This window comes from Gymnoscopelus microlampas (genome assembly GCF_963454915.1).
Source record: "Gymnoscopelus microlampas genome assembly, chromosome: 4".
Taxonomy (NCBI): domain Eukaryota; kingdom Metazoa; phylum Chordata; class Actinopteri; order Myctophiformes; family Myctophidae; genus Gymnoscopelus; species Gymnoscopelus microlampas.
In genome coordinates this window covers 7,483,755-7,510,385 of record NC_139941.1, presented here as the reverse complement: position 1 = coordinate 7,510,385, position 26,631 = coordinate 7,483,755, and the positions used below count along the sequence as shown (strand labels likewise).

General features: G+C 40.9%; 2 protein-coding genes across 2 annotated transcripts in view; both read right to left on the bottom strand.

The window, feature by feature from the left end:
• Window positions 1–1,349: 1,349 nt before the first annotated feature.
• LOC311043912 (formyl peptide receptor-related sequence 4-like) lies at window positions 1,350–19,322 on the bottom strand (the record flags this gene model as incomplete). The annotated part of the gene is made up of 3 exons (XM_084055336.1): window positions 1,350–2,345; window positions 5,664–5,831; window positions 19,254–19,322. The coding sequence occupies 3 exons, from the start codon at window positions 19,320–19,322 to the stop codon at window positions 1,350–1,352; spliced, it is 1,233 nt and encodes a 410-aa protein (XP_083911462.1).
• A 1,272-nt stretch (window positions 19,323–20,594) lies between these two features.
• LOC311043911 (arrestin domain-containing protein 3-like) overlaps window positions 20,595–26,631 on the bottom strand; it is a gene marked incomplete at its 3' end in the record, with an annotated part of 7,575 nt that continues 1,538 nt past the window's right edge. The window contains exons 2-7 of the mRNA XM_084055335.1: window positions 25,892–26,117; window positions 25,540–25,600; window positions 24,407–24,578; window positions 23,874–23,961; window positions 21,950–22,206; window positions 20,595–20,651 (exon numbers count right to left, since the gene is read on the bottom strand). Of these exons, the coding sequence (XP_083911461.1) occupies window positions 20,595–20,651; window positions 21,950–22,206; window positions 23,874–23,961; window positions 24,407–24,578; window positions 25,540–25,600; window positions 25,892–26,117 (861 nt within the window). The remainder of the gene's footprint in view (window positions 20,652–21,949; window positions 22,207–23,873; window positions 23,962–24,406; window positions 24,579–25,539; window positions 25,601–25,891; window positions 26,118–26,631) is intronic.

Sequence of the window (26,631 nt, the reverse complement as noted above, 5' to 3'; positions counted from 1 at the left end):
TGTAAAGTACAGTGAGTTTTTGTTTTGTGGGTGGGTTTAACTTTTCCCCTCTACACCAAGTCTGTATGTTTAAAAAAGGCACATCTACCGGCTTGTGAGCTTTCCTTTTTCACAGAATGCTTTCATAATGAGACATGTTTAATCCATACTGGATTAAATTATTTCTTTGAAGGTATAGAATTACCAAATTATGTCGTTCAATGATATTTTTGTGTTTAAAATATTGTCTTCATTGTCCATGTAGACAGGAGGCAAGATTATATTGATTTCAGCAGAAAAGCCCAAAACTTGTAGAAACACTGCTCTAAATATCTGGTTTACACATAAGCTACAAGTTGCCGTTCACCATAACACAACACAAGAGGTCAAATGTAGGAATAGATCAGTTTATTTGACAAAAGAGGCAGTGTAAAACAACAGGTCAGAACACAGTTACTACGACATAACTGCATAGAAAAAAATGGACAAAAGTGCCTATCTGATGTTTGCCTTATAAACACATTGATTATAAACACATTGGAATGTTCACTTTTCTGATGAAATCTACCTTGTATTTAAAGCACTTTAATTAGCTAAATGTAATTGAACAACATAATTTGACATTGGAATGTTCACTTTTCTGATGAAATCTACCTTGTATTTAAAGCACTTTAATTAGCTAAATATAATTGAACAACATAATTTGGTAATTCTATACCTTCAAAGAAAGAATTTAATCCAGATATGGATTAATACAGATATGGATTAAACATCATTATGAAAGCATTCTGTGAAAATGGAAAGCTCACATTATGAAAGCATTCTGTGAAAATGGAACGCTCACTAGCCGGTAGATTTACCTTTTTTTAAACCATTTTTCACCATCACATTATGAAAGCATGCTGTGAAAATGGAAAGCTCACAAAGTTAAAAACCATTGGGGTGAGTTTTCCACAAAGTTAAAAACCGTTGGCGTGAGTTTTCCGGAGTGAGTTTTCTCAGGTCCTGGGGTGAGTTTTCCTACCCCTGAAAATCTTGGGGGTGAGTTTTCCTACCCTGTGGGTGAGTTTTCCGGAGTGAGTTTTCCTAGCAATGGGGTGAGTTGGTTTTGGAGTGAGTCTTCTTGATACCGTTTGGAATGTATCTATCTGGGCATTGATCCTCTGAGTATCTTAAAGTTCAGACCCATTGTTCCTCTGAGTATCTTAAAGATCAGACTCATTGTTCCTCTGAGTATCTTAAAGATCAGACCCATTGATCCTCTGAGTATCTTAAAGATCAGACCCATTGGTCCTCTGAGTATCTTAAAGATCAGACTCATTGGTCCTCTGAGTATCTTAAAGATCAGACTCATTGTTCCTCTGAGTAACTTAAATACCAGACCCCATTGTTCCTCTGAGTATCTTAAAGACCAGGAACGGGTTGATGCAACTGTTTGCGCTTGCAACAGTCACTGTTACATACAGTCCAATGTTAATAATGTGCTGAATCAGACTGATGTTTAGTAATTTAAAGATGTGGAAAGGGAGCCAACAGATGACAAATGTGACAATCACAGCAGTCATGACCTTGAAGGGCATGGCCGTTCTGGCCATTCTGGCCATCCTGTTGTTCCGTAGCCTTACAATGATAATAGAAGAACACACAATGATGATGACCAGAGGGAATACAAAGCCTAGAACAAAGCGAAGGACAAGGACACCTGTATAGCTGCCGGGTAGCGATCCATCTTTGCTGTAGCAATAAGTAACCTGATTATGGTCTGTTATAATGTCACGACCCACTAAGGAGGGAATGCTCAGCGCCATAGCAAAGAGCCAGGCAACAACCACTGTAAGCGTTGCCCTTTTCAGCGTACGATTATTTCGGGCCCAAAACACAAACACAACACCCACACAACGGTCAACACTGATGACAACCATCAGGAAAATGCTACTGAACATGTTGAGGTACAAGAAATAGGAGGTGAACTTGCAAATGAAAAGTCCAAAGATCCAAGATCCTGTTGCTCTCATATGGAAGTTGAAAGGCAGCGTTGCGCAGAAGAGGAAGTCGGAGACGGCCAGGCTGAGGTACCATGTTGTGGTCACCGTCTTCTGCTTCATCTTGAAGCCAATGACCCAGATGACCAGGCCGTTGCCCACAACCCCGAGCAGGAAGATGATCACATGTATCACAAGCAGGGTGACGCACCATGGATCGTTAATGCACCAATTGTGGACATAAGGAACAGTGCCATTGGCAACATAGTATTCATAGTCATATTCAATGGTAGGGGAAGGAAGTGGTGAAGTGATATTGTCATAGTAGTCAAACCAGTCAATGGTAGGTGAAGGTGACGTCACGGAGGATTCCATGGTGCACTCCTATAAAGAAAGGGAAATGACAATAGCACACAAGCTTGTTGTATTACTGAATGAATGAACTGAATTAACATTATGAAGGTTATAGTACATTTTTGTCATACCTCAAGGATGCATTTGTATCAGTTCCACATTTTGGGTTGCAGAGAAAAGGCTCTTTACCCTACAGTTTCCCACAAACAATACAGAAAATGTATCAGACACCACATAAAAACTTTTTATAACATCATCCAGGGCATGTACTTACAGGAGAAAAGTGTATTGTAAATGCATTTTGCAATAAAAAACATTATTAAATTATGTAATCATAACTGTCACTGAATCATACAGCCTACTGTAAGGACTGTAAGTAATACAGTAGTACTCCGCCAGGTCAGGTAGGTTATTGTGGGCCAGCAATGTTCAGAATTCACCAATCAGGCTGGAATATGAAAAATGGGACTTGATCACTTGAGTATAGAGATAATGTGTACCAATTAGCATGATGTTTGGACATCATTTGTGGGAATAATATAAAATGATTTGCTTCATTTTGTTGGGGGGGGGGGGGGGGGACACTAGCAACCTGAACAGGCTGGCTGTGTCACTGACCAGCCTGTCCAGTGGTCTGTAAAGCTAGCTCCCTGGTGGGGGCTCCCACTCCCACAGAGTAGAGATTGGGCCAGTTTGGAAGCCTTTTCCATCACTGATCTGTATCATTATTGTATTTTGAAATGACATGTTGATGTGAGACTGAAAAAAACACACAATCAACCAGGTTGGGCCGAGTGACGAGGAGAGGAATATCTACAGTATGTTCATCACCAACATGTTCAAACAGTCACAGATTGATATGAATATACACACAACATACACACCATAAGAACACAAACACACACTGGCTGGGACAAGTCTTCTGTGCAGAGAGAAAAATGCAGTAGTTGGAAGAGTGTAACTATGTGTGTGTGTGTGTGTGTGTGTGTGTGTGTGTGTGTGTGTGTGTGTGTGTGTGTGTGTGTGTGTGTGTGTGTGTGTGTGTGTGTGTCTGTGTGTGTGTGTGTGTGTGTGTGTGTGTGTGTGTGTGTGTGGGGGGGGGTGGGTGGGTGGGTAGGTGTGTGTGTGAGAGAGGGGACATTTAAAGTGTGTACGACAGATGTTAGACCATAGCAGATTATTAGTAGTAGTATTATTAGTATTATATTTTTACAAGATTACATTATCAACAACATTAATTTATACAACTTTGCTTCATTTAACAACACACTAATCATTTTATAACGATAGACAGACACCAAATGTATAGTGAGGTATGTTTTATACATGTACTATTAGTCCAGTATCGTCAGCATACAGTATTATTGTCATGGCTTATTATTCAACAGCATCACTTACACTGGCTTGAAACGGTCAAAGAACTTGAGAAAAGAAAGCTGATATCCATCCGTAAACAGGCAACATTACACAAGCACATATAAACATTACAAAAGGGTGCAAAACAGAAGAGAAAAAAACAGCAGTAAAAGACACCTAATTTTGAGCTAAATTACAAGGACACCCAAGAATACTAGAGAAACCTACATTTTAGCCTCTTTAAATATGTTCACAAGTTTGATTGTCTATGACAAAAATGTGTTGGACCTTAAAAGCAAGTATTAGTTCACTCACCTCACACAAGACAGCCTGTTGAGAACAGATAGGTAGGTCTACGGTAACGAATGCAGTGTTACTGTGAAGAGGTGACTTATCTCTTCCTGCTTCTCAAATCCAGTCGGTAGGGGGGGGGCTAACAGGGGCGGCGCCCCCTTAGCCCTGGAGCTACTATTTTTGATTGAATATTTTATTAGGCAAAAAATGTAAAACAACACATTTACATCTAAAATACTTTGTCTAACAGGTCCGTTCATAAAAGTCCTTGCGGACTTGTTTCCAATGAGGGCCTTGGTATTCAATTCATAGACATATATAGTGGCACCACAGTTCGAATATCATTACACAAAGAAAATAAAAAATAAAACAGCAAAAAAATATATATATATGTATATATATTTTTTTTGCTGTTTTATTTTTTATGGGGGCTGGGAGCTCCACATGCACGTGCGAGCACGCACTGTCAGCGGTGGTCTTTAGAATCAGAATCAGGTTTATTGTCACATCACAGGTTTACAAGGTAAAAAAGTGGGTGAAATTCGTTTTTTTACATCATTCCCATCGCAACGTTAATTTCCATAGAAAGAAGAGGGGGGAGGGAGAAGAAGAAGAGGGGTGGGGGGTAAGTGGGAAGGAGATCAGACAAGAGAACAACAGAAGGCCAAACAAGTTATCTACATATTTACAAAGTACCTGAGATAAGAAACAAACTAAGGTGCCTGAGCATAGCAGCAATGTATACTGTGCATGATATACTTATGGACGTTAAGGTGCTTAGAGAAAAACAGAGCACAATAAAAAAAAAAAGACAAATGTCAGTGCATTATACATGGGATTAAGGTGCAAAAGGTCAGTGCGTGTCCCTGAAGGACTGACCCTGGTATAATCCGCAAGTAGCTCCATGAGGGAGAGCAGCAAAAAAAGAAAAAGTCATTGTACCTGGTGTAATCCACAGGTGTGTTCAGGAAGAGCCAGAAAAAAAATCTGCGACTAGCTGGGCACCATTGGGGTGAGTTTCCGGAGTGAGTTTTCTCAGGTCCTGGGGTGAGTTTTCCTACCCCCGGAAAAAAAATTGGGGGTGAGTTTTCCTAACCTGTGGGGTGAGTTTTCCGGAGTGAGTTTTCCTAGCAATGGGGTGAGTTGGTTTTGGAGTGAGTCTTCTTGATACCACGTGAACTGACCTACTAGTCAACTGGAAGCCCCCATAGGTCAACCCAGAAATGGGTTTCCTGTCAACTTTAATGATTCAAATGCCATCTATAGGCTTAGCAGATGAGATTAAGCTTGGTTGCTAAACGTTGCATGTTGAGCCAGTTGAGTATTTAGCATAATGAGCTAATTATTTACCAAAACTGGAAATGGCTTTCATTTAGCTTCCAATTAAACTTAGAAAGGTGATTTAAGAGTCTAAGTCCATGCTTGTGATCCAGAAATATATCTATTATCATGGTGGAGACTTGCAACCTTTCTTCATTAGCATAATTTGAATGAATTATGTAAAATGAGGTAAAAATCAGGAAATAGCAATATTTTAGCTTTTAGTCAACATAAAGGTTATTTTAGAGTCTACATTTATACTAAGGATTTTGTTTGGCGAAAGGTCAAAGTTCAGAGAAACGTATACTGTATATAAGGCTTAAGTTATTATGGTCGCTAATTTAAGAGGTAATACCAAATAGAATGTGATTGGCTGACCTGGTTGAGGACCACCCAGTCGGGGTCTAGCTGGGTGTCGCCCTCGGGGTCCAGCACCACCGTCTGATAGGCTCTGAAGTCGGTCAGCGTGACCTCGGCGTTCTCTGGACAGATGTCGATCCTGTCAATCACTTTGTCCGGGTCAAAGTCACCCTCCAATGCCATCACCTGAAACACACACGCGCACACGCACGCACACTTTGATTGTTATTGTTATTGTAAATTAAATTAAATTAAATTAAATTAAATTAAATTAAATTAAATTAAATTAAATTAAATTAAATTAAATTAAATTAAAAAATTATAATTGACCACTAAATTGATTAGTCTGATTAACTTCTTAACCACTTAAACGCCAGCATCTGTATTGTGGGGAACCCTTTAGCAGAAAATAGCCGATCTACAAGCTCACGAGGCGTCGCAGCGCTTGTAGATCGGCTATTTTCATCGAAGACATTTTCAGCGAAGATATGTAATGTCGAGTGGAAACAGAAAATCCACTTGTGTAGAGCCCTGAGGGACAGTCAACCACATTAAGCTCATTTTATATAGTTTTTTGCTTAAATCCTAGTGTTTTTCCTCCCCTCCTTTCCTTCACACTCACACCTTCTCTTGTCCTCCGTGTGTTTATCATAATCTCGGCAGGTAAATCCTGCAGGTGGCGCTATGACTCGCTACTATTGGGCGAGGAGTGCTTCACATGAATACTCGCCTGGTCGCGTCCATTATTTTAGCTGGACTCGCACCGAAAATCTAACTAAATGCAACTTAAAGCAAAACAAAACCGGTGGTGGAAAAAGTACTCAAATGTTTTACTTAAGTAAAGGTATCAAAACTGCAATGTAGAAGTACTCTGTTACAAGTAAAAGTCTGGGATTAAAAATGTACTTGAGTAAAAGTACAAAAGTATTGGTATCAAAATATACTTAAAGTACCAAAAGTAAAAGTACTAAAATGTTTGAAAATAGCAGATCTACAAGCTCACAGCTTGTAAATGGTCTATTTTCAAATAGCCTATAGTCCAGGGGCCAACACTGATATTTTCACAAATTGGTACCACCTAAGGTGACCGTAAAGTTTTTGTATTTTTGTCTTCCTACATGTCTCTAGTTTATATTTTGGTATGATAACCCTTCCAATCTTGTAGCTTAATGGCAGTTATCACTACCTACTGGCTAATGTATCCGGTAGGAGACACAAAGTAGAATCTTTGTGTCTCCTACAGCCGGGCATCAAATTATTGCGACAAAAAACAAAATATATCCATGTATTCAAGGCTTCATGGGGTGTGCAATTGATAACTTCTCAGATTTTTGGTGTTTGCAAAAAGACTGCTTTCCATAAGCTTGTAAAAGTTTACCCTCCTTCGGTCCAGGGTGGTCATAGCTGAATGGGTAGAGAGTCCCCCTGGGAAACCTAAAGAGGAGTTCACCCCAAAAAATATTTATTTTCTATCAATTGCACACCCCATGAAGCCTTGAATACATGGATATATTTAGTTTTTTGTCGCAATAATTTGATGCCTGGGTGTAGGAGACACAAAGATTCTACTTTGTGTCTCCTACCGGATACATTAGCCGGTAGGTAGTGATAACTGCCATTAAGCTACAAGATTGGAAGGGTTATCATACCAAAATATAAACTAGAGACATGTAGGAAGACAAAAATACAAAAACTTTACGGTCACCTTAGGTGGTACCAAAATATGGCTTGGCCCCTGGACTAATATGTATAAAATAAGGCTAAAGTGGTTAATGTATGTTTTATAATGTAATAATGTATATCTGCAAGTAAAGTTTTCAAGTAATTGTAGTGGAGTAAAAGTACAATATTTGCCTCTGAGATGTAGTGGAGTAAGTAAAAGTATAGACAATTGGAAATACTCCAGTAAAGTGAATGTACCTCAAAATTGTACAGTACAGTACAGTACTTGAGTAAATGTACTTAGTTACTTTACACCACTGAAGAAAACAAATACTATGGAAAAACGATTTACACCGAAATAAAACAAAAAAACTAAGCACAGTCGAAAAGATAGAGGTCACAGAAAGTCCATCCGACAGCGACCATATTGTTCATGCACCTATTTAGTTTTTTTTTGGGTGAGACTAGTCTCATGACCCCTGGCTGTATTGTTCATGCACCTATTTCGTTTTTTTTTGGGTGAGACTAGTCTCATGACCCCTGGCTGAACAGTGTCCCAGTTTGGCGCGGCTCGGATTAACGGTGCATCTTGACAAGCTGTGGCCCCTGGGGCCCCCTGACACAGTAATATGGGTTAGGGTTAGTTAGGTTTGGTGACAGGGGTCACATTTCAGAGAAATGTATATGTGTTCAACTCAGGAGACTAGAATGACAACCAGACAAAGACTTTACTCCACAAACGTAGAACTACACGTGAACAACACAATGGAGAACAATACATTAGGTGATTGCGAAGTGAGATTTCTCCAAAATGTTAAAGGAGTAGTTCGCCCCCCAAAAATACTTTTCTATCAACTGCATACCCCATGAAGCTTTGAATTCATGGAGATTGTTTGTTTTTTGTCGCATTCCTGGGCCAATAATTTGAGGAAGGGTGGAGTCGACTCAATTTGAGACTCAATTGCAGTTTGGTCATCAAATTATTGGCTCAGGAATGCGACAAAAATGTATTATCTTTTCTATGATGTTATGATATCTTAGGATGAATGGTACGGTAGAAAAATTTCATAACTCCACCCCTGGTCTGCCAGAGCTTAAAAGCTCTCTAAGCTGCCTCATTCACTTGAATGGGGAATCTCACTTACAGTTGAAGCAGAACACTATGCAACCAAAAAAAAAAAAAAAAAAAAAAACAGAAGTCTCGCTAGACGAGATTGAAATCTCGAGATTGAAATCTTGTCTAGCGAGACTTTTTTTTTTTTTTTTTTTTTGACAGTGTTCTGTCACTATGAACGTCAGATCTCTCTCTCAAAAAAAAAAAAAAGCTATTAAAATATGTGATCTAACCTAAGGCCTATCCGCGCACCTTTTTAAGCTGTGGCGGACCAGGGGTGGAGTTATGAATTTTTTCTACTGTACCATTCATCCTAAGATATCATAACATCATAGAAAAGGTAATAAAACTTTAGTCCAAAATTCTCCTTTAAACATGTGTTTACCAGTGACAGAAGATGACCTTCTCACATGGGTTGAAAAGAATTTGTTTGTTTGGTGAATGGTCATGAATTATAGTTCATGGAATCACTGCTATAGCCGTAAAAGTCTTCTCTTATGGGGGTCCCTGGCATATGTTTTCAAATGGGGGTCCGGGGGCTAATATGTGTCAATTTGGGGGTCCTTGACATGAAAAGGTTTGAGAACCAGGGCCCTAACCTGAGCACCACAGTTTGGAAATCCCTGCATTAGAACATGTCACTTTTACTTTAGAGGAGTATTTCCAATTTCAATACTTTTACTTCTACTCCACTGCATCTCAGAGGCAAATATTGTACTTTTACTCTAATTATTTGAAAACTTTAGTTTCTACCGTAGTTACTTTGCAGATTTTGATTATTATTACAAAACATACATTAACCACTTCATCCCTATTTCGGCCATTTGAAAATAGCAGATCTATAAGTTCACAATGCGTCGCGATCCAACGTATTGTGAGCTTGTAGATCGGCTATCTTCAAAAGATTTTTAAACATTTTATATTTGAAAACTTATTAAATGGGACATTTTGCATAATGTGTACTTTCTACTTTTGGTAGCCTACTTTAAGCAAATTTTGATACCAATACTTTTGAACTTTTACTCAAGTAAATTTAGAAGTCCAGACATTACTTGTACAAAGTATTTCTACATTGCAGTATTGATACTTTTACATAAACATTTTAATATTTTTTCCACCACTGGCTGTCTCCCACAGGTTTCCTTCACACTCACACCTTCTCTTGTCCTCCGTGTGTTTATCATAATCTCGGCAGGTAAATCCTGCAGGTGGCGCTATGACTCGCGACTATTGGGCGAGTAGTGCTTCACATGAATACTCGCCTGGTCGCGTCCATTATTTTAGCTGGACACGCACCGAAAATCTAACTAAATGCAACTTAAAGCAAAGCAAAACCGGTGGTGGAGAAAGTACTCAAATGTTTAACTTAAGTAAACGTATCAATACTGCAATGTAGAAGTACTCTGTTACAAGTGAAAGTCCGGGATTAAAAATGTACTTGAGTAAAAGTACAAAAGTATTGGTATCAAAATATACTTAAAGTACCAAAAGTAAAAGTACTAAAATGTTTGAAAATAGCAGATCTACAAGCTCACAGCTTGTAAAGCGTCTATTTTCAAATAGCCTATATGTATAAAATAAGGCTAAAGTGGTTAATGTATGTTTTATAATGTAATAATGTATATCTGCAAAGTAACTAGTAACTAAAGTTTTCAAGTAATTGTAGTGGAGTAAAAGTACAATATTTGCCTCTGAGATGTAGTGGAGTAAGTAAAAGTATAGACAATTGGAAATACTCCAGTAAAGTGAAAGTACCTCAAAATTGTACAGTACAGTACAGTACAGTACTTGAGTAAATGTACTTAGTTACTTTACACCACTGAAGAAAACAAATACTATGGAAAAACGATTTACACCGAAATAAAACAAAAAAACCAAGCACAGTCGAAAAGATAGAGGTCACAGAAAGTCCATCCGACAGGGACCATATTGTTCATGCACCTATCTAGTTTTTTTTTGGGTGAGACTAGTCTCATGACCCCTGGCTGAACAGTGTCCCAGTTTGGTGCGGCTCGGGTTAACGGTGCATCTTGACAAGCTGTGGCCCCTGGGGCCCCTGACACAGTAATATGGGTTAGGGTTAGTTAGGTTTGGTGACAAGGGTCACATTTCAGAGAAATGTATACGTGTTCAACTCAGGAGACTAGAATGACAACCAGACAAAGACTTTACTCCACAAACGTAGAACTACACGTGAACAACACAATGGAGAACAATACATTAGGTGATTGCGAAGTGAGATTTCTCCAAAATGTTAAAGGAGTAGTTGGCCCCCAAAAAATACTTTTCTATCAACTACATACCCCATGAAGCTTTGAATTCATGGAGATTGTTTGTTTTTTGTCGCATTCCAGGGCCAATAATTTGAGGAAGGGTGGAGTCGACTCAATTTGAGACTCAATTGCAGTTTGGTCATCAAATTATTGGCTCAGGAATGTGACAAAAATGAAAAAATCTCCATGAATTCAAGGCTTCATGATAGAAAATAATATTTTTTTGCCTGAGCTACTCCTTAAAGGAGAATTTTGGACTAAAGTTTTATTACCTTTTCTATGATGTTATGATATCTTAGGATGAATGGGACGGTAGAAAAATTTAACTCCACCCCTGGTCCGCCAGAGCTTAAAAGCTCTCTAAGCTGCCTCATTCACTTGAATGGGGAATCTCACTTACAGTTGAAGCGGATAGGCCTTAGGTTAGATCACATATTTTAATAGCTTTTTTTTTTTTTTTTTTTTTGGTGAGATCTGTTGTTCATAGTGACAGAACACTATGCAACCCAAAAAAAACAAAACAAAAAACAGAAGTCTCGCTAGACGAGATTGAAATCTTGTCTAGAGAGACTTTTTTTTTTTTTGGACAGTGTTCTGTCACTATGAACGTCAGATCTCTCACAAAAAAAAAAAAAAAGCTATTAAAATATGTGATCTAACCTAAGGCCTATCCGGGCACCTTTTTAAGCTGTGGCGGACCAGGGGTGGAGTTATGATTTTTTTCTACTGTACCATTCATCCTAAGATATCATAACATCATAGAAAAGGTAATAAAACTTTAGTCCAAAATTCTCCTTTAAACATGTGTTTACCAGTGACAGAAGATGACTTTCTCACATGGGTTGAAAAGAATTTGTTTGTTTGGTGAATGGTCATGAATTATAGTTCATGGAATCACTGCTATAGCCGTAAAAGTCTTCTCTTATGGGGGTCCCTGGCATATGTTTTCAAATGGGGGTCCGGGGGCTAATATGTGTCAATTTGGGGGTCCTTGACATGAAAAGGTTTGAGAACCAGGGCCCTAACCTGAGCACCACAGTTTGGAAATCCCTGCATTAGAACATGACACTTTTACTTTAGAGGAGTATTTCCAATTTCAATACTTTTACTTCTACTCCACTGCATCTCAGAGGCAAATATTGTACTTTTACTCTAATTATTTGAAAACTTTAGTTTCTACCGTAGTTACTTTGCAGATTTTGATTATTATTACAAAACATACATTAACCACTTCATCCCTATTTCGGCCATTTGAAAATAGCAGATCTATAAGTTCATCTTCAAAAGATTTTTAAACATTTTATACATTTGAAAACTTATTAAATGGGACATTTTGCATAATGTGTACTTTCTACTTTTGGTAGCCTACTTTAAGCAAATTTTGATACCAATACTTTTGAACTTTTACTCAAGTAAATTTAGAAGTCCGGACATTACTTGTACAAAGTATTTCTACATTGCAGTATTGATACTTTTACTTAAACATTTTAATATTTTTTCCACCACTGGCTGTCTCCCACAGGTGAGTCCTCTCAGGCGCGCAATAACCACGGTAAAGCCACCCTCGAGTGTAATATTGCGATTATACAAGAGTATCACCATCAAAATAGTTACATTACATTACATTACAGTCATTTAGCAGACGCTTTTATCCGAAGCGACTTACAATAAGTGCATTCAACATAGGTAGGGAACGAAACTACTAATCACCAGAGGTCTTAAGTGCATTTCCTGTAAAAACAAGCAACCGAGAGTATACCTAGCGCTAAGGTAAAAGTGCAATACTGTATATCAGCTATCTACTTTCATAAACACATGAGATAAAATAGCCAAATCAAATGAGCACGAGCTAATAGATCCAATACAACAATACAACAATAGTTCCTACAACTAGTTAACAACAAGTAGGCCAGGCAAAGAGGAAGGGTAGTTCAATTTCATTGTAACTATAAGATATTCGATAGAAATACAAATTTATTTATGCCAGATTTAGCTACTACGTCTGCAAACTTACCAAGCAAACTGCTAGCCTAGCCATTTAGCCAACTGATCAGCACAGCTGATATTTATATTTTGATTATTTTAATTTGAGGGCAAGGTGTGGTGCCATGCTCGTTTGAGCACGGGTAGAGAGCCATTTTCAACCAATCAGATTGCTTGGTCGGAACTAACTGTTGATGCAGGGTAATCTGGAGAAGGGAATAGGAGGGGCAGAGGCCCAGACCATTATTTAGGGTGCGTTCGGAAATACACCCACAGAGAATTTTCAGAGTGCTCTGGCGGCAGTGTCATAGTGAGCGCTAAAATCTGTTATAAAAGGTAAAAATGAAACAGAAATAAATAATGAAAAATGTGAAACTGTAATGACTTTGCCTCCCAGTGCAAAGAATCTGCCAGTAGTTCCTTGACCAATCCTCTTTTTCTTCACTTATATATATATTTTTTACCCCTTTTTCCCCCCATTTTTTTGTCGTTATGCCAATTATTTCCTCAAGACATTTTATTCAATTAGGCAGAGCTGTGCGTCTATTTGCATTCCACATCGTCGCTGTCGGGTGGAAACCTCGTCCAAAACTGTTACTTTTCAGGATTCAAATTCAAAAATAGCAAGTTCAAAACTTGTCGCTTCACGACACGTTTCGAGCTTGTAGATCTGCTACTTTTTATACTTTTGTGTGACGCAGTAGTATCATCAAGTAGGGCGTTAATTTACGAAAAAACACAAAAAGTTCAAATATGGAGGTTTCTGCCCGACAGCAATGATATACAGTGGAGTGGGCAGAGCCCAACGCAAATGTTGTTTCGATCCTTTTGCATTATTGATGCTAAAGATAAGGTATTTTATTAGCACTGCTCTGCTTTATCAGTTCCCTACGCGGTAAACATCTGGAGTAGAGTTTATCTCACAGAGAGTTCAAATTAAGACTCCAGAGTTTTTGCTGTGTGTAGCTTTCAACTGGCAAGCTTTCTTGCTGAGTCAGTCTCTGGTGTGTGTGTGTGTGTGTGTGTGTGTGTGTGTGTGTGTGTGTGTGTGTGTGTGTGTGTGTGTGTGTGTGTGCGCGTGCGTGCGTGTGTGTGTGTATACTACTAGCCTATACTTGTGAGGGTCAAATGTCACCACAAGTAATAGTAGAATTTGAGAAATCGACATTGTGAGGACAATTTATCGTTGTTTAAACAACGATAAATGGTTGTTTGGTGGTTAAAACACAGGTGTTTAAAGTGTGTTTCCACGGACACAAAAATATTTGTTCGAGCCGTTCGATTGCATACAAAGTCAATGCCAAGACGCGACTTGATGCTACGTTGCATCGAGTGGCGCGAGCAAGGCGCACAGGACGGCGCGAACGAAGTGTTTTGTCACTATTCGGCTCATTGTTAGAGCCAATCCAAATATTGGAAGGAAATTGGGCCTCTTCCTTACTTACTTCAAAGGCGTTTGACCATTCTGGTCAAACAGAGTCAGGGTGCTGAAATTGTTGCATGTTGGCTCACTGGGTACACTCTGCTATACCAGTGGGTCTCAAAGTGTGGTCCAGGGACCCTCATGGTTCCTTGAGGGGGTTCCAAATGGCCCCTTACGGGTGTGTAACTCTGACGGGTCCATTTGGTTCCATTTGTACACTCTCAGAGTCGCTCTCAGGGTCCTTGAAATTAGAAATAAAGATGACCAGTGCAAAACAGGGGGGTTATACAGGACACACGCACAAGGTTATACTTGAACTAAATGCCATTTAGACTATTTTGGATTGTGAATCCATCGGTCTCATTTAATGTTTAAACGGCAAAAAACAACAGTGCGGGCCTGCAGTGGCAGCGCTGTATGTGCACACAGCCATCATGTCATTTTGCAGCAACTACATATTACTGAGTTAAACTAACAATCAGGCCTTTGCAGTGATAGGATGATAGAAAAGACGGACATTTTGAGCAACCCATCGATATATAAGCCAAACTGGACAGAGAGGAAACTTGCCTTTCACATCTGCTAAACAGTGGTTCGCAAAGTGGGGTCAATTGCTAGAATGATGAGGAAGAATTGGCACAGTGGCCTGTCATTTCTGCACAGCTATACTCACCACACCGGGTGTGCGCACGCGCACGCGCACGCACACGCACACGCACACGCACACGCACACGCACACACACACACACACACACACAACCCTTACGCTCTGCGAAGTAATCCAGCTTTGTCATCATCTGATGACGATGATGATACATTTACGGCACTCTTTACTCGGGAGGTAGAGTAGAGCGGCCTTGCTTGGGAATTGGAAGGGAATTGGAAGGTTCCCAGGGTTCGATGCCGGGCTTACTGTCAAAGTGTCTTGCTCAAGGACACTTCGACAGTAACGCAGATGGGAGCGCGTTTACTGTGTCTGTGTGTGTGTGTGTGTGTGTGTGTGTGTGTGTGTGTGTGTGTGTGTGTGTGTGTGTGTGTGTGTGTGTGTGTGTGTGTGATCTGATGATTGCAGTGTGCATGTGAACCATTAAATCCAGCTCTTAACGCTTGTCTCCGTCCTGGCCTGAGTCTCTCTCTCTCTCTCTGTGTGTGTGTGTGTGTGTGTGTGTGTGTGTGTGTGTGTGTGTGTGTGTGTGTGTGTGTGTGTGTGTGTGTGTGTGTGTGTGTGTGTGTGTGTGTGTGTGTGTGTGCGTGCATGCGTTAACGCTCTTCTCCCTCCTGGACAGGGAGCAAAGGCCTGCATCTCTGTCAAAAAAAGGAGAAAAAAACTCACCCAGACATGGTTTCACTTAAAGGCCTTTGATTGGGTAACACATGTTACTGTAGCATCATGAATGTCCCTTTGTTTTCCCCTCTTCCCCTGCTGTTGCTGAGCGGACCGAGGGAACCGCCGTGAGCACGAGACAACTTGAGCAAGTCCTTTAACTCTAACTGTGATTTACGCCGTTTTGAAATTACTGAGCGCTTTGTCTCCATGGCTACGGTGACAACGTACCGCGCAAGCCAGTTGGTTCTCACACTGTTTTTTTTTTTATCCCGTCAGATGACAGGACGAACCAACGTATCGTTGCTGCCGGCCAGAAACCTCTTATCTCCATGTTTGTGTTTTCCCGTAAATTAACAGCCTATTTGATCATACTACAACGTCACACAAAAGCATCAAGAGTAGCAGATTTGCAAGCTCGAAATGCGGCGCGTTTCGAGCTTGTAGATCTGCTACTTTTGCGGCTTTTGAATCCTGAAAAGTAACAGTTTTGGACATATGAGGTTTCCACCCGACAGAGACGATATTATTTCTTTGTGTCAAGGACTCCCGAATGTATGTATTTGGTCGTATTTGACCCCCCGCATCTGAACATGTTTTGTGCCAGGGGACCCGCCATGCAAGATTTGTATTTAAGATTTGTATGAAACGTTTAAAAATCACATTTGTTCAAGATTTGGTTAAGCAGATTTTACTGGGGACCCCCCCTCTCAGGGACCCACTTTGAGAACCACTGGCGTAAGCCACAAAGAAGTCATCACTTTGTCATGTCTAATCAAGTGGTTCTCAAACATTGTCATGACCCCAAATTGATTCGTAATTTGTCCATCTGAACAGATTTTGTGCCAGGGACCCCCATAAGAGAATATTTGTCAAGTTTGGGGGGGGGGGGGGGTACATGACAATGAAAATGCTTGATAAACACTGGCTTAGTCCCACAAATCCAAATGGGATAAGTCATTCAATGTTCAGCACACTTCATAGCTCACATCCCCATCTAGTGGACGCCAGCCCACACTGCAGCCAACATTTCTTTGTTTAAATTCTGGTATCGGTGATGAATCCCAGGACATCCTGAGTGTTTAGTTTAACGTGTGGGTCACTAAAAACGTGTGGGTCACCAAAGACGTGTGGGTCACCAAAGACGTGTGGGTCACCAAAGACGTGTGGGTCACCAAAAACAGCACAGAAGTTAAGATACAGTTACAGGAGGCACTCGGGTGGCGCGGTGGTGAAGTGCCTCTTCCCGGGAGCCAGGAGGTTGTGGGTTCGAATCCGGGGGAGGAGGGTGATAATTGTCACTGCTTATAATCCGTGCTCTTCGTCCTCCCGGTGGAGGCTCCTCACTGGCAGGTGAGTCAGTAGGATACAACAGCCGTGACCACACAGAAGTGTGTGGCTAGTAATCGATTGGCCTGATGACATCATTGGGGAGAAAAGGGAACAAAATAAAAGATTAAAAAAATACAAAAGTACTGTAGGTACAGCCGGATAAAAAGGCATCAAACTCAAAGAACCACCATCAGTAATGGACAAAATATACAACACGATACACCCTCAACAGTGCTTGCTTAGTGCAGGACAAAGAAAGAATGCACAGTAAGCCTATAGTGTCCATACTGTACTGAACTGTTGGCTCCGAGCAATTAGTCTATTGAACGAGCCGAGCGACCGTAAAGTTATCTCCCTCTTATCTCTCAACCCATTATTAAGACTAAAATTCTCGATTCTAAAAATGTCTTCTAAAACAGTTTTCTGAAAAACCTATGTAAACCCACTATATATATGATAACAGCTGTATACTCAGAGTTACTGAGTTACACTTACAGTTACTGACCCGTAAGGGACCATTTGGACCCTTGGTGGGCCCCGGACAAGACGTTGAGAAACAAGTGTTGTGACTCATGTGTGATTTCACAGATCATTTACATGGTCGCTGTGAAGTTGACCGGAGGTCGAGACTCCAAAAACAGTCAGAAATGCTCTTTTGTGGTTTTTATTTCTCCCACTTCTCGTCCACCAAAGTCAGTGTAGCTTTTTACAGCGCAGTTGTATTCGAATAACAAAAATAATGCTGGCCAAAAAAAAACATAACGAACTCAGGAAAGTAATGCAAAAACAATCAAAAAGGGAAAAGAACAAAACAAAGCACACTAGGCTACACCCCTATGAGGGGGGGCCCTGGCAACTCTGACTGGGCTCTTAGCTCTCTGCCCACCTGAGCATGACTGCAGCTCTGATTCTGCAGTCTCCTTTTTATAGGAGAGGATCCTACCACAACAGAGGAAGCAATTAACCTTCCAAAATAGCTTATCTACAAGCTGACAAATATATCATGAATAATCCAACACATAAATAGATATTGTACTTTCAGACTGAACACCATTTTGTGTTTGAATTCATTTCCGAATACAATAGAATATTGTATTCTTTGCCCATAAACATTGTGAAACACCCCTCCTCCTCTACAGTACATGGCACCTTCCCCTGGGACCTCCCCTACTTAAGCTACATGGTTTGGTCCTGCTCTGTTTGGCAGTTCAACCCAAAGCAAAGCAAAGTTTGTTGTTTACCCAGGGTGTCGGACTAAGCACGAAGCTTGTTTCCAGCCGGACCCTGCATGGAAGCCTTGCTCAAGGGCTATTCAGCGGTGATTCATGATTGATGTGATGAATTGGGGAATCGAACCAGGGACCTTCCGGTATCAAGGCCGCCCCTCTAACCACTAGGCCACCGCTGCCACTAGTGCCAGTACTGCAGAGGAGTTACAGTTGACAACCAATGAGCAACTCCTTTTAACACAGGTTACACAATAAACTGAATGTTTTACCCCTGTAAAGTCTGTGTGTATTACTTGTACATTTGTGAATGCATTCAATAGTATTGACATTATAGTATTGACATTTTGTTAGGACATATCTGCCACACTTCCAACAGTTTCTTCCAAACCGGCCGGTGGTCTTGATTATGAATCGGACGCAACTGTGTGGTGCGTGTGTGCGTGCAATGCCCTTAACCCATGTGTCTTTATGTATAGGGCACAGGTTGCCCCGTGACAGTCGCAGTCTGGTCCTTGTATATGCCCCTCCCACAAAAAGAAAATGGAAATAATAATTATAAAAGGTGCTCTTAGACGGCCAATAGAGACAGGCTATAAATGCTTAAGCCCCACCCCCTCTGTGTTCCTATTAGCTGGGCTTTAAACAGCCATAACTCCAGTTCCCAGCATGATAAACTTCCCGAACTTTCTAGGTGCTCTTAGTCAGCCAATAGAGACAGGCTGTAATTGCTTAAGCCCGCCCCCTCTGCGTTCCTCTTGGCTGGGTGTTAAACAGCCATAAGCATGCTAAACTTCCCAAACTTGCTAGGTGCTCTTAGACGGCCAATAGGGACAGGCTGTAATTGCTTAAACCCTGCCCCATCTGTGTTCCTATTGGCCGGGCTTTAAACAGCCATAACTCCAGTTCCCAACATGCTAAACCAAAGATTGTTAATTTAGCAAGATACGCATTCTCCATTGGAGCCACTAGAGGCGAAGTAGTACACAAATCCTACAAATGGTCTCCTAAGTAGGCATGGTTGTCTTCTCCCCATCGGGACAAAGATGTGGGGGCAACGTGGAGACGAGGAACCAAAACAGCATCAGCATCAGAGTGTTTGACACAGAGACCGACTGCTGGCTGAACACACCTTCTGCACAGCTTCTTCCAAAAAGACGCTGGAGTCATTCAGCCTTTACCTACAATGGAGAGCTGTACATATTTGGTGGTGAGAAGTGCATTGGTGCTCATATCATATTCAATGATCTGTGGAAATTCAATGTAGAGACCTTCTCCTGGAAGGAGCTGAAGCCCAAGCGGGAAGGCCCGTTAAGGATGATTGGTGGCTCCTGTTGCATGGTGGGAGATCGTATCATCTTCATCTACAGTGATGACCTTTATATCTTAGACTTGAGTCCTAGTCTGAAGACATTATGCAAACTAGCACTTATTCAGTACAATCTGGAGCAGTCTGAACTTCCACACGACATCAGGTGGGAACTGTCAGCCATGGCTGATGGAACTCGAAGAATAAAATAAATATACGTTTTACCAGTCAGTTATTTTCTAGGACTTTGTAGTAAAGAAGAGCATTATGGGATGGTTTCCACTCCACACTCAGCACTGGAACAGCTGTACACTCCACCATATGGTTATCAGTATAACCATATCGTTGCTGTCGGGCAGAAACCTCTTATCTCCGTATTTTTACTTTTTGAGTTTTTTCGTAAATCAACACCCTACTTGATCATACTACAGCGTCACACAAAAGCATCAAAAGTAGCAGATCTACAAGCTCGAAACGCGGCGCGAAGCGACGTGTTTCGAGCTTGTAGGTCTGCTCCCAGTTTTGTTGAGTTAAAGTAGCCTGGTAAACCCTCCCTCCGGAAATTTTCATTTGATTCCAGGAGTGAGTCTGGCATGAAGGCTTGTATGGGCGCTTCTAGCGCATTACCAAAAAAACGAGCCTATCAGCGTCGTCGCTCATCGTTCTGTGATTGACAGCAAAAGTTGGCCAATCAGGTGGCGAGTTCGAGTGAGCCCGAATGGACCCGAGTGCAGCCTGAGTGCAGCCGACAAAACACGAACGGCAGCCATTGTTTTTGTAGGCAGTTTCTACTTTTTATTTTCGGTTTTAGAACGCTCTCAAACTTCTTTTTTGAGGCACGGAATTTACTTATAAGATATCGTTTGGATAGAATTTAGTTGCTTAACTTCATATATGTGGTCAGTTAATCATGACAGAGCCTATTTAAAAATAAAAATTCAGAGAACCGGCAGGGGCGGGCAGTGACACGCATGTATCCGAATAAGGCAACCTATTTTGGGCATGGCCATCTTAAAAGTCCCGCTGCGTCACATAGTCTGGAGGTGGTAAAAATGCACTGCAATTGGCTGAAGGGGAACAACGATCATTGGCTGAAGGGGTTGTCAGTCAACAGTATTACTCCCGCCCAACTCCAGCCCACAGCCAATATTGCAGAATGGGCGATCATGCCAGACTCACTCCTGGAATCAAATGGAAATGAGATTTCCGGAGGGAGGGTTTACCAGGCTAGAGTTAAAGCAGAGACTGTAAAGATTTAACCTTTTTTTTTTTACACTTTGAGAGTTAAGTCAGAATTTTAATGTTATCGGTTGGACATCGACAGCCATATTCTGTGTTGTTGGCCATGGTGAAATGAATCCTGCAGGTCATACAGTATAGTCTAACACAGAATACACAGATTGCAGCAGAAATGTTTTTATTTCAGCCATTTTAATTTCTTTTGTTTGTGTTCAGGTGGGCTCTGATGACCCCGGAGGATGACCAGCGGGAGTCTGACCTCGACATCTCGCCCGTGTGGCACATGCAGTGTGACCTGCAAACGCACGCACGTACGCACGCACGCACGCACGCACGCACGCACGCACACACACACACACACACACACGCACACACACACGCACACACACACACACACACGCACTTTAGCAGTGGTTCACAAACTTATTCAAGTCAAGGACCCCCAAATTGAATTGTATTTGGCTGCGGACCCCCATCTTAACAGGTTTTGAGCCAGGGACGAGAAGTTTTGTATTAAATAAAATTCGAAATTATAAAAAATACGTTCCAATACTATTTTTAAAATAAATGTTCAAAAATAGCAGATGTCCAAGCTGTGTGAGCTTGTATATCTCCATTTTTTTTAAATAGCCAGCGTATAAAATATGGAAAAAGTGGTGTCTAACGCTACATTTGTTTTTTTTGCTGGGAACCCCCTGGAACCCCCCCCAAGGAGCCCTAGCGGTCCCCGGACCCCACTTTGAGAATCACTGCTGTCGCTAGATGTGAAAAGCAAGTTTCCTTTCCGTCCATTTTGGCTGATACAGTATATCGATGGGTTGCTTAAAACGTCCGTCTTTCTCTCATACCATCACTGCAAAGGCCTGAGTGTCAGTTTAACTCAGAGAGTGTAAACATGGACGTGCACGAGTCCATGTTTACACTCTAGTCTGGATTCTGTAGTGTGGCGTCATGCATAGCAGAGAACCGAACCAATTATGACAGAACTAGTTGGACTGTAACCTGATACTCTCTCTCTGTGCGTGTGTGTGTGCGTGGGCGTGGGCGTGGGTCAAGAAGCAAGTAGTGTAAACACAGTCATATGGAAAGAGAAAAACAGTAGCACACTTTAGGCTCTGTATTGTATTTACATAGAGCCAAAAAGGAACAAAAAACATCTATTACTTTGTTAATATAGCGTCACACAAATTTTAACCACTTCATCCAGACCCTATACTATAAATCCACTTCATAGTATAGGTTGGCTATTAAAAAATAGCAGATATACAAGCTCACACATCTGCTATTTTTGAACATTAAAAAAAAAGGGTCCCTAGCACAAAACCTTTTCAGATGAGGCGGTCCGCGGGCCACATACAAATCAATTCGGGAGTCCTTGACATGAACAAGTCTGAGAACCAGTGCTGTAGGCCTATATACCTTCAGCCTATACTCCAGCTTCATCATGGAGCAGTTGAAGAAGGTGGGATGCATTGTGGGAGGAGCGCTGAGGACCCTAGACACGGTGAGGCTGCTGGCCGCGGGGACGCTGTCCCCCGTCGCGAACAGGACGCCGTCGGCGTGGACCGTCCTCTCCGAGCCCGCCACAAAGGTCTGCTTCTCACACAGGTGGAACGTGGGAGTCACAGCGGACGTGGACTCGTTCAGGACCTCCGCCGTCACCTCCATGGACTCACCTTTTTAGCGACGGAACCAAATACCAAAACTTTACTTTTTGAGGTACTTCTACTTTACTTGAGTATGTCCATTTTTCAATACTTTATAATTCTATTCTACATTTCAACAAGGCGATTCACTGTGCTTACATAAAACATTAAGCAAAATTAAAGATTTAAAAGTTCAAGAATTCAGTAAAAAGGAAAGGAAAAAAAATAAGTTAAAGGATCTACACCATGAATTAAAAATATATATAGATATTTAATATCATATTGTTTATGTCCCTCATACGTTTTTCAAAAGGTTTGAGCCTAAATCAAGCCTCAGATATACTCATTCCAACTAACTTACTCTCTGGCTTATAAAGCACTTTCACCCGCAATACCACATTCTCCTGTTTGGCACGGGGCGCTATTGAGCCAGTTTGTATGCATTATCTCCTGGTTCTGTGAGGGAAAAGTAAAAAAAAAATAAGATTTTTTTTTTTTTTTTTTTTCGAACTGAAAAACGGGAGGTATTGTACCCTGACGTGACGTCACGCCAGGGTACAAATCAGTTTGGCCTGTTTTGAGACCAATTTACAGAAAACCCCAGATTTGCTGTGAAAGCCTGAGTGTTCAAACTGGGGTATTTTTGGGGATAGAAGAGAGGTAGGGGAGACCAAAAACACACAAAAAAGAAGAAAAAGTTCAAATTCATGGTGTAGTCCCTTTAAACACCTATCTTCTTAGTAAACACAATACAAATTGAAGGACATTTGAATTCTATAAAAACTAAAGACGTAAATAAAAGAGAAAAATAAGACAGTAAAATAGCAGAATAGTAATAAAGAAGAATAATAATAAAGAAATCTCCATAAAAGCCCGCAAACAGAAAGGTCTTTGATCTAAAGTAAACAAACTTGGCAGCAGACCTGCTGTTTTCTGGGACTTTGTTCCAGATATGTGGTGCATAAAAACTGAATTCTGCTTCTCCACGTTTAGTTCTGGTTCTAGTAGCAGCATAGTTATCAAAACCACATGAACCCCATTAGGTAAGAATTAGCAGATCTACAAGCTCACAGCGCGTCAAGTTTAAACTGCTCACAACGTGTCAAGCTCGGAGATCTGCTATTTTCGATGAATAAAGAATACTAAAAAGAGAAAGAAATGTATCATGTCGTCTCTGTCGGGTGGAAACCTCATACGTCCAAAAATGTTACTTTTCAGGTGTTACCAATGATACTAATGAAGGCTCTGTTCCATTCTAGTCAAACAGAGTCAGGGTGCTGATATTGTGCATGTTGACTCACTGGAAACACTCTGCTGCACCAAGTGACTGTAAAATTTGGGTCCAGGGACCCTCATGGTTCCTTAAGGGGTTTCCAAATGGCCCCTTACGAATGTGTAACAATGAGAGTGTACAAATGGAACCAAATGGACCCGTAAGGGTCGTGGCAATTGAACAATCTGAGAATCTGAGCTACACTAAATGGAACAGAGCCTTCATTAGTATCATTGGTAACACCTGTGAATGTCTTCACAATATGGCTGCTGTGCATAGAGCCTATTAAGACAAAAACACACAATGTTACAATATGGAGATAAGAGGTTTCTGCCCTACAGCAACAGTGTTATAGTGATATTACGTGATATGTATTGTCCTGTCATGGCAGCAATACGTGTCCGTATAGTTGACATAGGCCTACCTTGTGTTAAGCCCATCCTCTCAGAGGTGACGTTCAGAGTGACTTTCCCACATCCATAGAATGAGATCCTGGTTCCGTACTGCGGTTCCTACAGGAGACACGATGCAAGCTGTCAGCACATCAAATACTCTCAGTGATAATTGAGTAAGGCCTGCCACTGATTCTAATCCGGGGACCCGCTCCCCGGAGGTTTTATGTGTCTCCCACTTCGCAGTTCCATGGATGGACTGTTATTACGGACCCCCAGCTGCAGGTCAAGAATTTGACTGCGGAGTGTGATTCTCCATGGAGCACGACAGTGGATTGCTACTATATTATACTATACCAATAGGCCTACTGTATATTATCTCAACATTCTTATATTATACCACATTATTGCAACTTGTTTTTAACGTGCTGATGGTATTGTACTTATTTTAGTTTTTTTCTTAGGGGAGCTGATTGTTATCTGATAGTGCTAAAGACTTGATTGTAATTGTAATTTGAAATTTTCAATAAACGTGCTGTTGAGGGGAGAGGGAAACAAAGCATACCTTCAATCCTATGATGATCATTTCCGACTTGGACACGAAGGGAAACTCTGCCTTTGTTAAGAAGGGGAAGTGTGTCTTGGCTTTGTGCACCAACCAAATGGACTGGGTCATCTTGGCTCGCAGGCTGTACGCAATCCTGCCCCATTTACCCTCGTAAGAGGAGGGCATGTCTCTGTGAGCGAGAACACATCCACATAACACAATCTTTTACCACTCAATGGTTTTGCACTGTGAAAGCATTAATGGAAATGAAAATAAAACTGTGTGCTGCAGTGGTTCTCAAACTGTGGTTCGGGATCCCCAGGGGGGTCCCCAAATGATTTTGGGGGTCCCCAGATGATTAGCTTAATGTGCAACCTTCTTTTCTCACTCAACAGTAAACAAAACAACATACAGTATAAGTGTATACAGGTTATCTGCACATTTCTAAAGTTACAATTTAAGGACTTAAAGGTAGGGTAAGTGATATTTTTTGGTTAAAACAAAAAGTATTTCGTTAAAAGGTTAAAATACTATATTCAGATAGGAATCATTGCTATAGAGTGTTTGTTCAGTAACAGCAGTCTCCCCGTCTCTCCAGCTCTTTAATAAACAGAAAATACATTTTTCGGTAGGTGTCAAAATCTCAGCCAATCAGGAGAAAGTACCAATTTTTAAGCTTAATTTGTATAGTGTTCCAGTTCCAATTTTGCCTGCTCATTTCTTAGTGTCATCACTTCCAATTTCACTTGTTTAATCTATATCCTGATTGAGTTCTCTGTCCTGGTTGGATAAAATTGGAAATGAAACTGAAACTGAAACGAAAATGCATTTTATGTTTAATAAAGAGGTGGAGAGACAAGGAGACTCCTTTTACTGAACAAACACTCTATAGCAATGAGTACTATCAGAATATAGAGCTATTTAACACTTATTTTAACCAACGCAAATCACTTACCCTACCTTTAAGACCTTTTCAATGCCTCTAAAAATAAACAAAAAAGAAAACTAAGACCATTACTGCGTCAAAAGTAATAACCAAACTATATTATGAAAAATTGTCAAACAAAAATTGTCCCCAGTTCAAATACGATTATTTTGGGGGGCCTGAAGAGTTTGAGGACCACTGCTGTATACAGAGGAACAACTCACACCTCTCTGGAATTTCAAAGGTGAATGAAAACACACTTTTCCCTGGGCCGATGATTACAGAACCTTGGAGAAAAGAAAAAAAAAACTCAAGTAAAGCAAAAGTACCTCAAAATTGTACTCAAGAACAAGTAAGTATGATTATTATTTTGATAGTATTGTTTTGACTGATGCTAGGTTCTTGGTTCATCTGTGACCCTGTAGTTTATTGAGGCACTGCACTGTCAATCTGCATTCTATGCATGTGATTATTTTGCCTATTTTAAGTCGCTTTGGACTTACAATAAGTCTCACTTGCCTAAATTGTATTTGAGTAAATTAACTTTAAAGTTACTTTCCACAATCACTGACAATTACCGTCTCCTTTTTTATCTTGGAGCAGAATGTGTTCAAAGTAGAAATATTTCTTCTTCACGTGGTTGTGGGCGGCGGGGGGCGGCGCCCCCTCTGGCGACGGCCACTTCACCTCCACCTTTCCTTTGGCTTTGACCAACAAACACTGAACTTTGACCTCCTTGCCGGTGTCCACGACGACCCTTCCGGAGAGGCGGTCCCCGGGAGAGAACGTCCCTCTGTCATTCACCTTGTGGTCACAGAGGTGCAACAGTTAACCCAACCAATACATTTCATCCATTATTTAACCACTTTATCGCCATCTTCTGCTAAAGCTTTCCCCACAATACGGATGCTGGTGTTTAAAGGACGACTTCACCACTTTTCAACATATCTTCATATAATAGGTCCTCACTAATACTCATGATAACATGGTACCATTTTTTTCTACTTGGTCTGTGTCTCATAGTAGGGCTGTGGACAGTCCAGAAACCTGTCTACCAGTGACATCATCGTTAGGCATGATTTTTTTCCCCAACAAGATTTCACATTTTTTATTTACATTTATTAACACGAGAACAATGGGATCTATTATTGCATTGCAACTTTCCAGGAATAGAAAGCCTGCAGTTTCTATTAGCTTGGATTCCCCATTGATGATGTCACTGGTAGACGGGACTCTGAACTGTCCACAGCCCTCCTCTGAGACACAGACCGAGTAGAAAAAAATTGTACCATTTTATTATGAGTTTTAGTGAGGACCA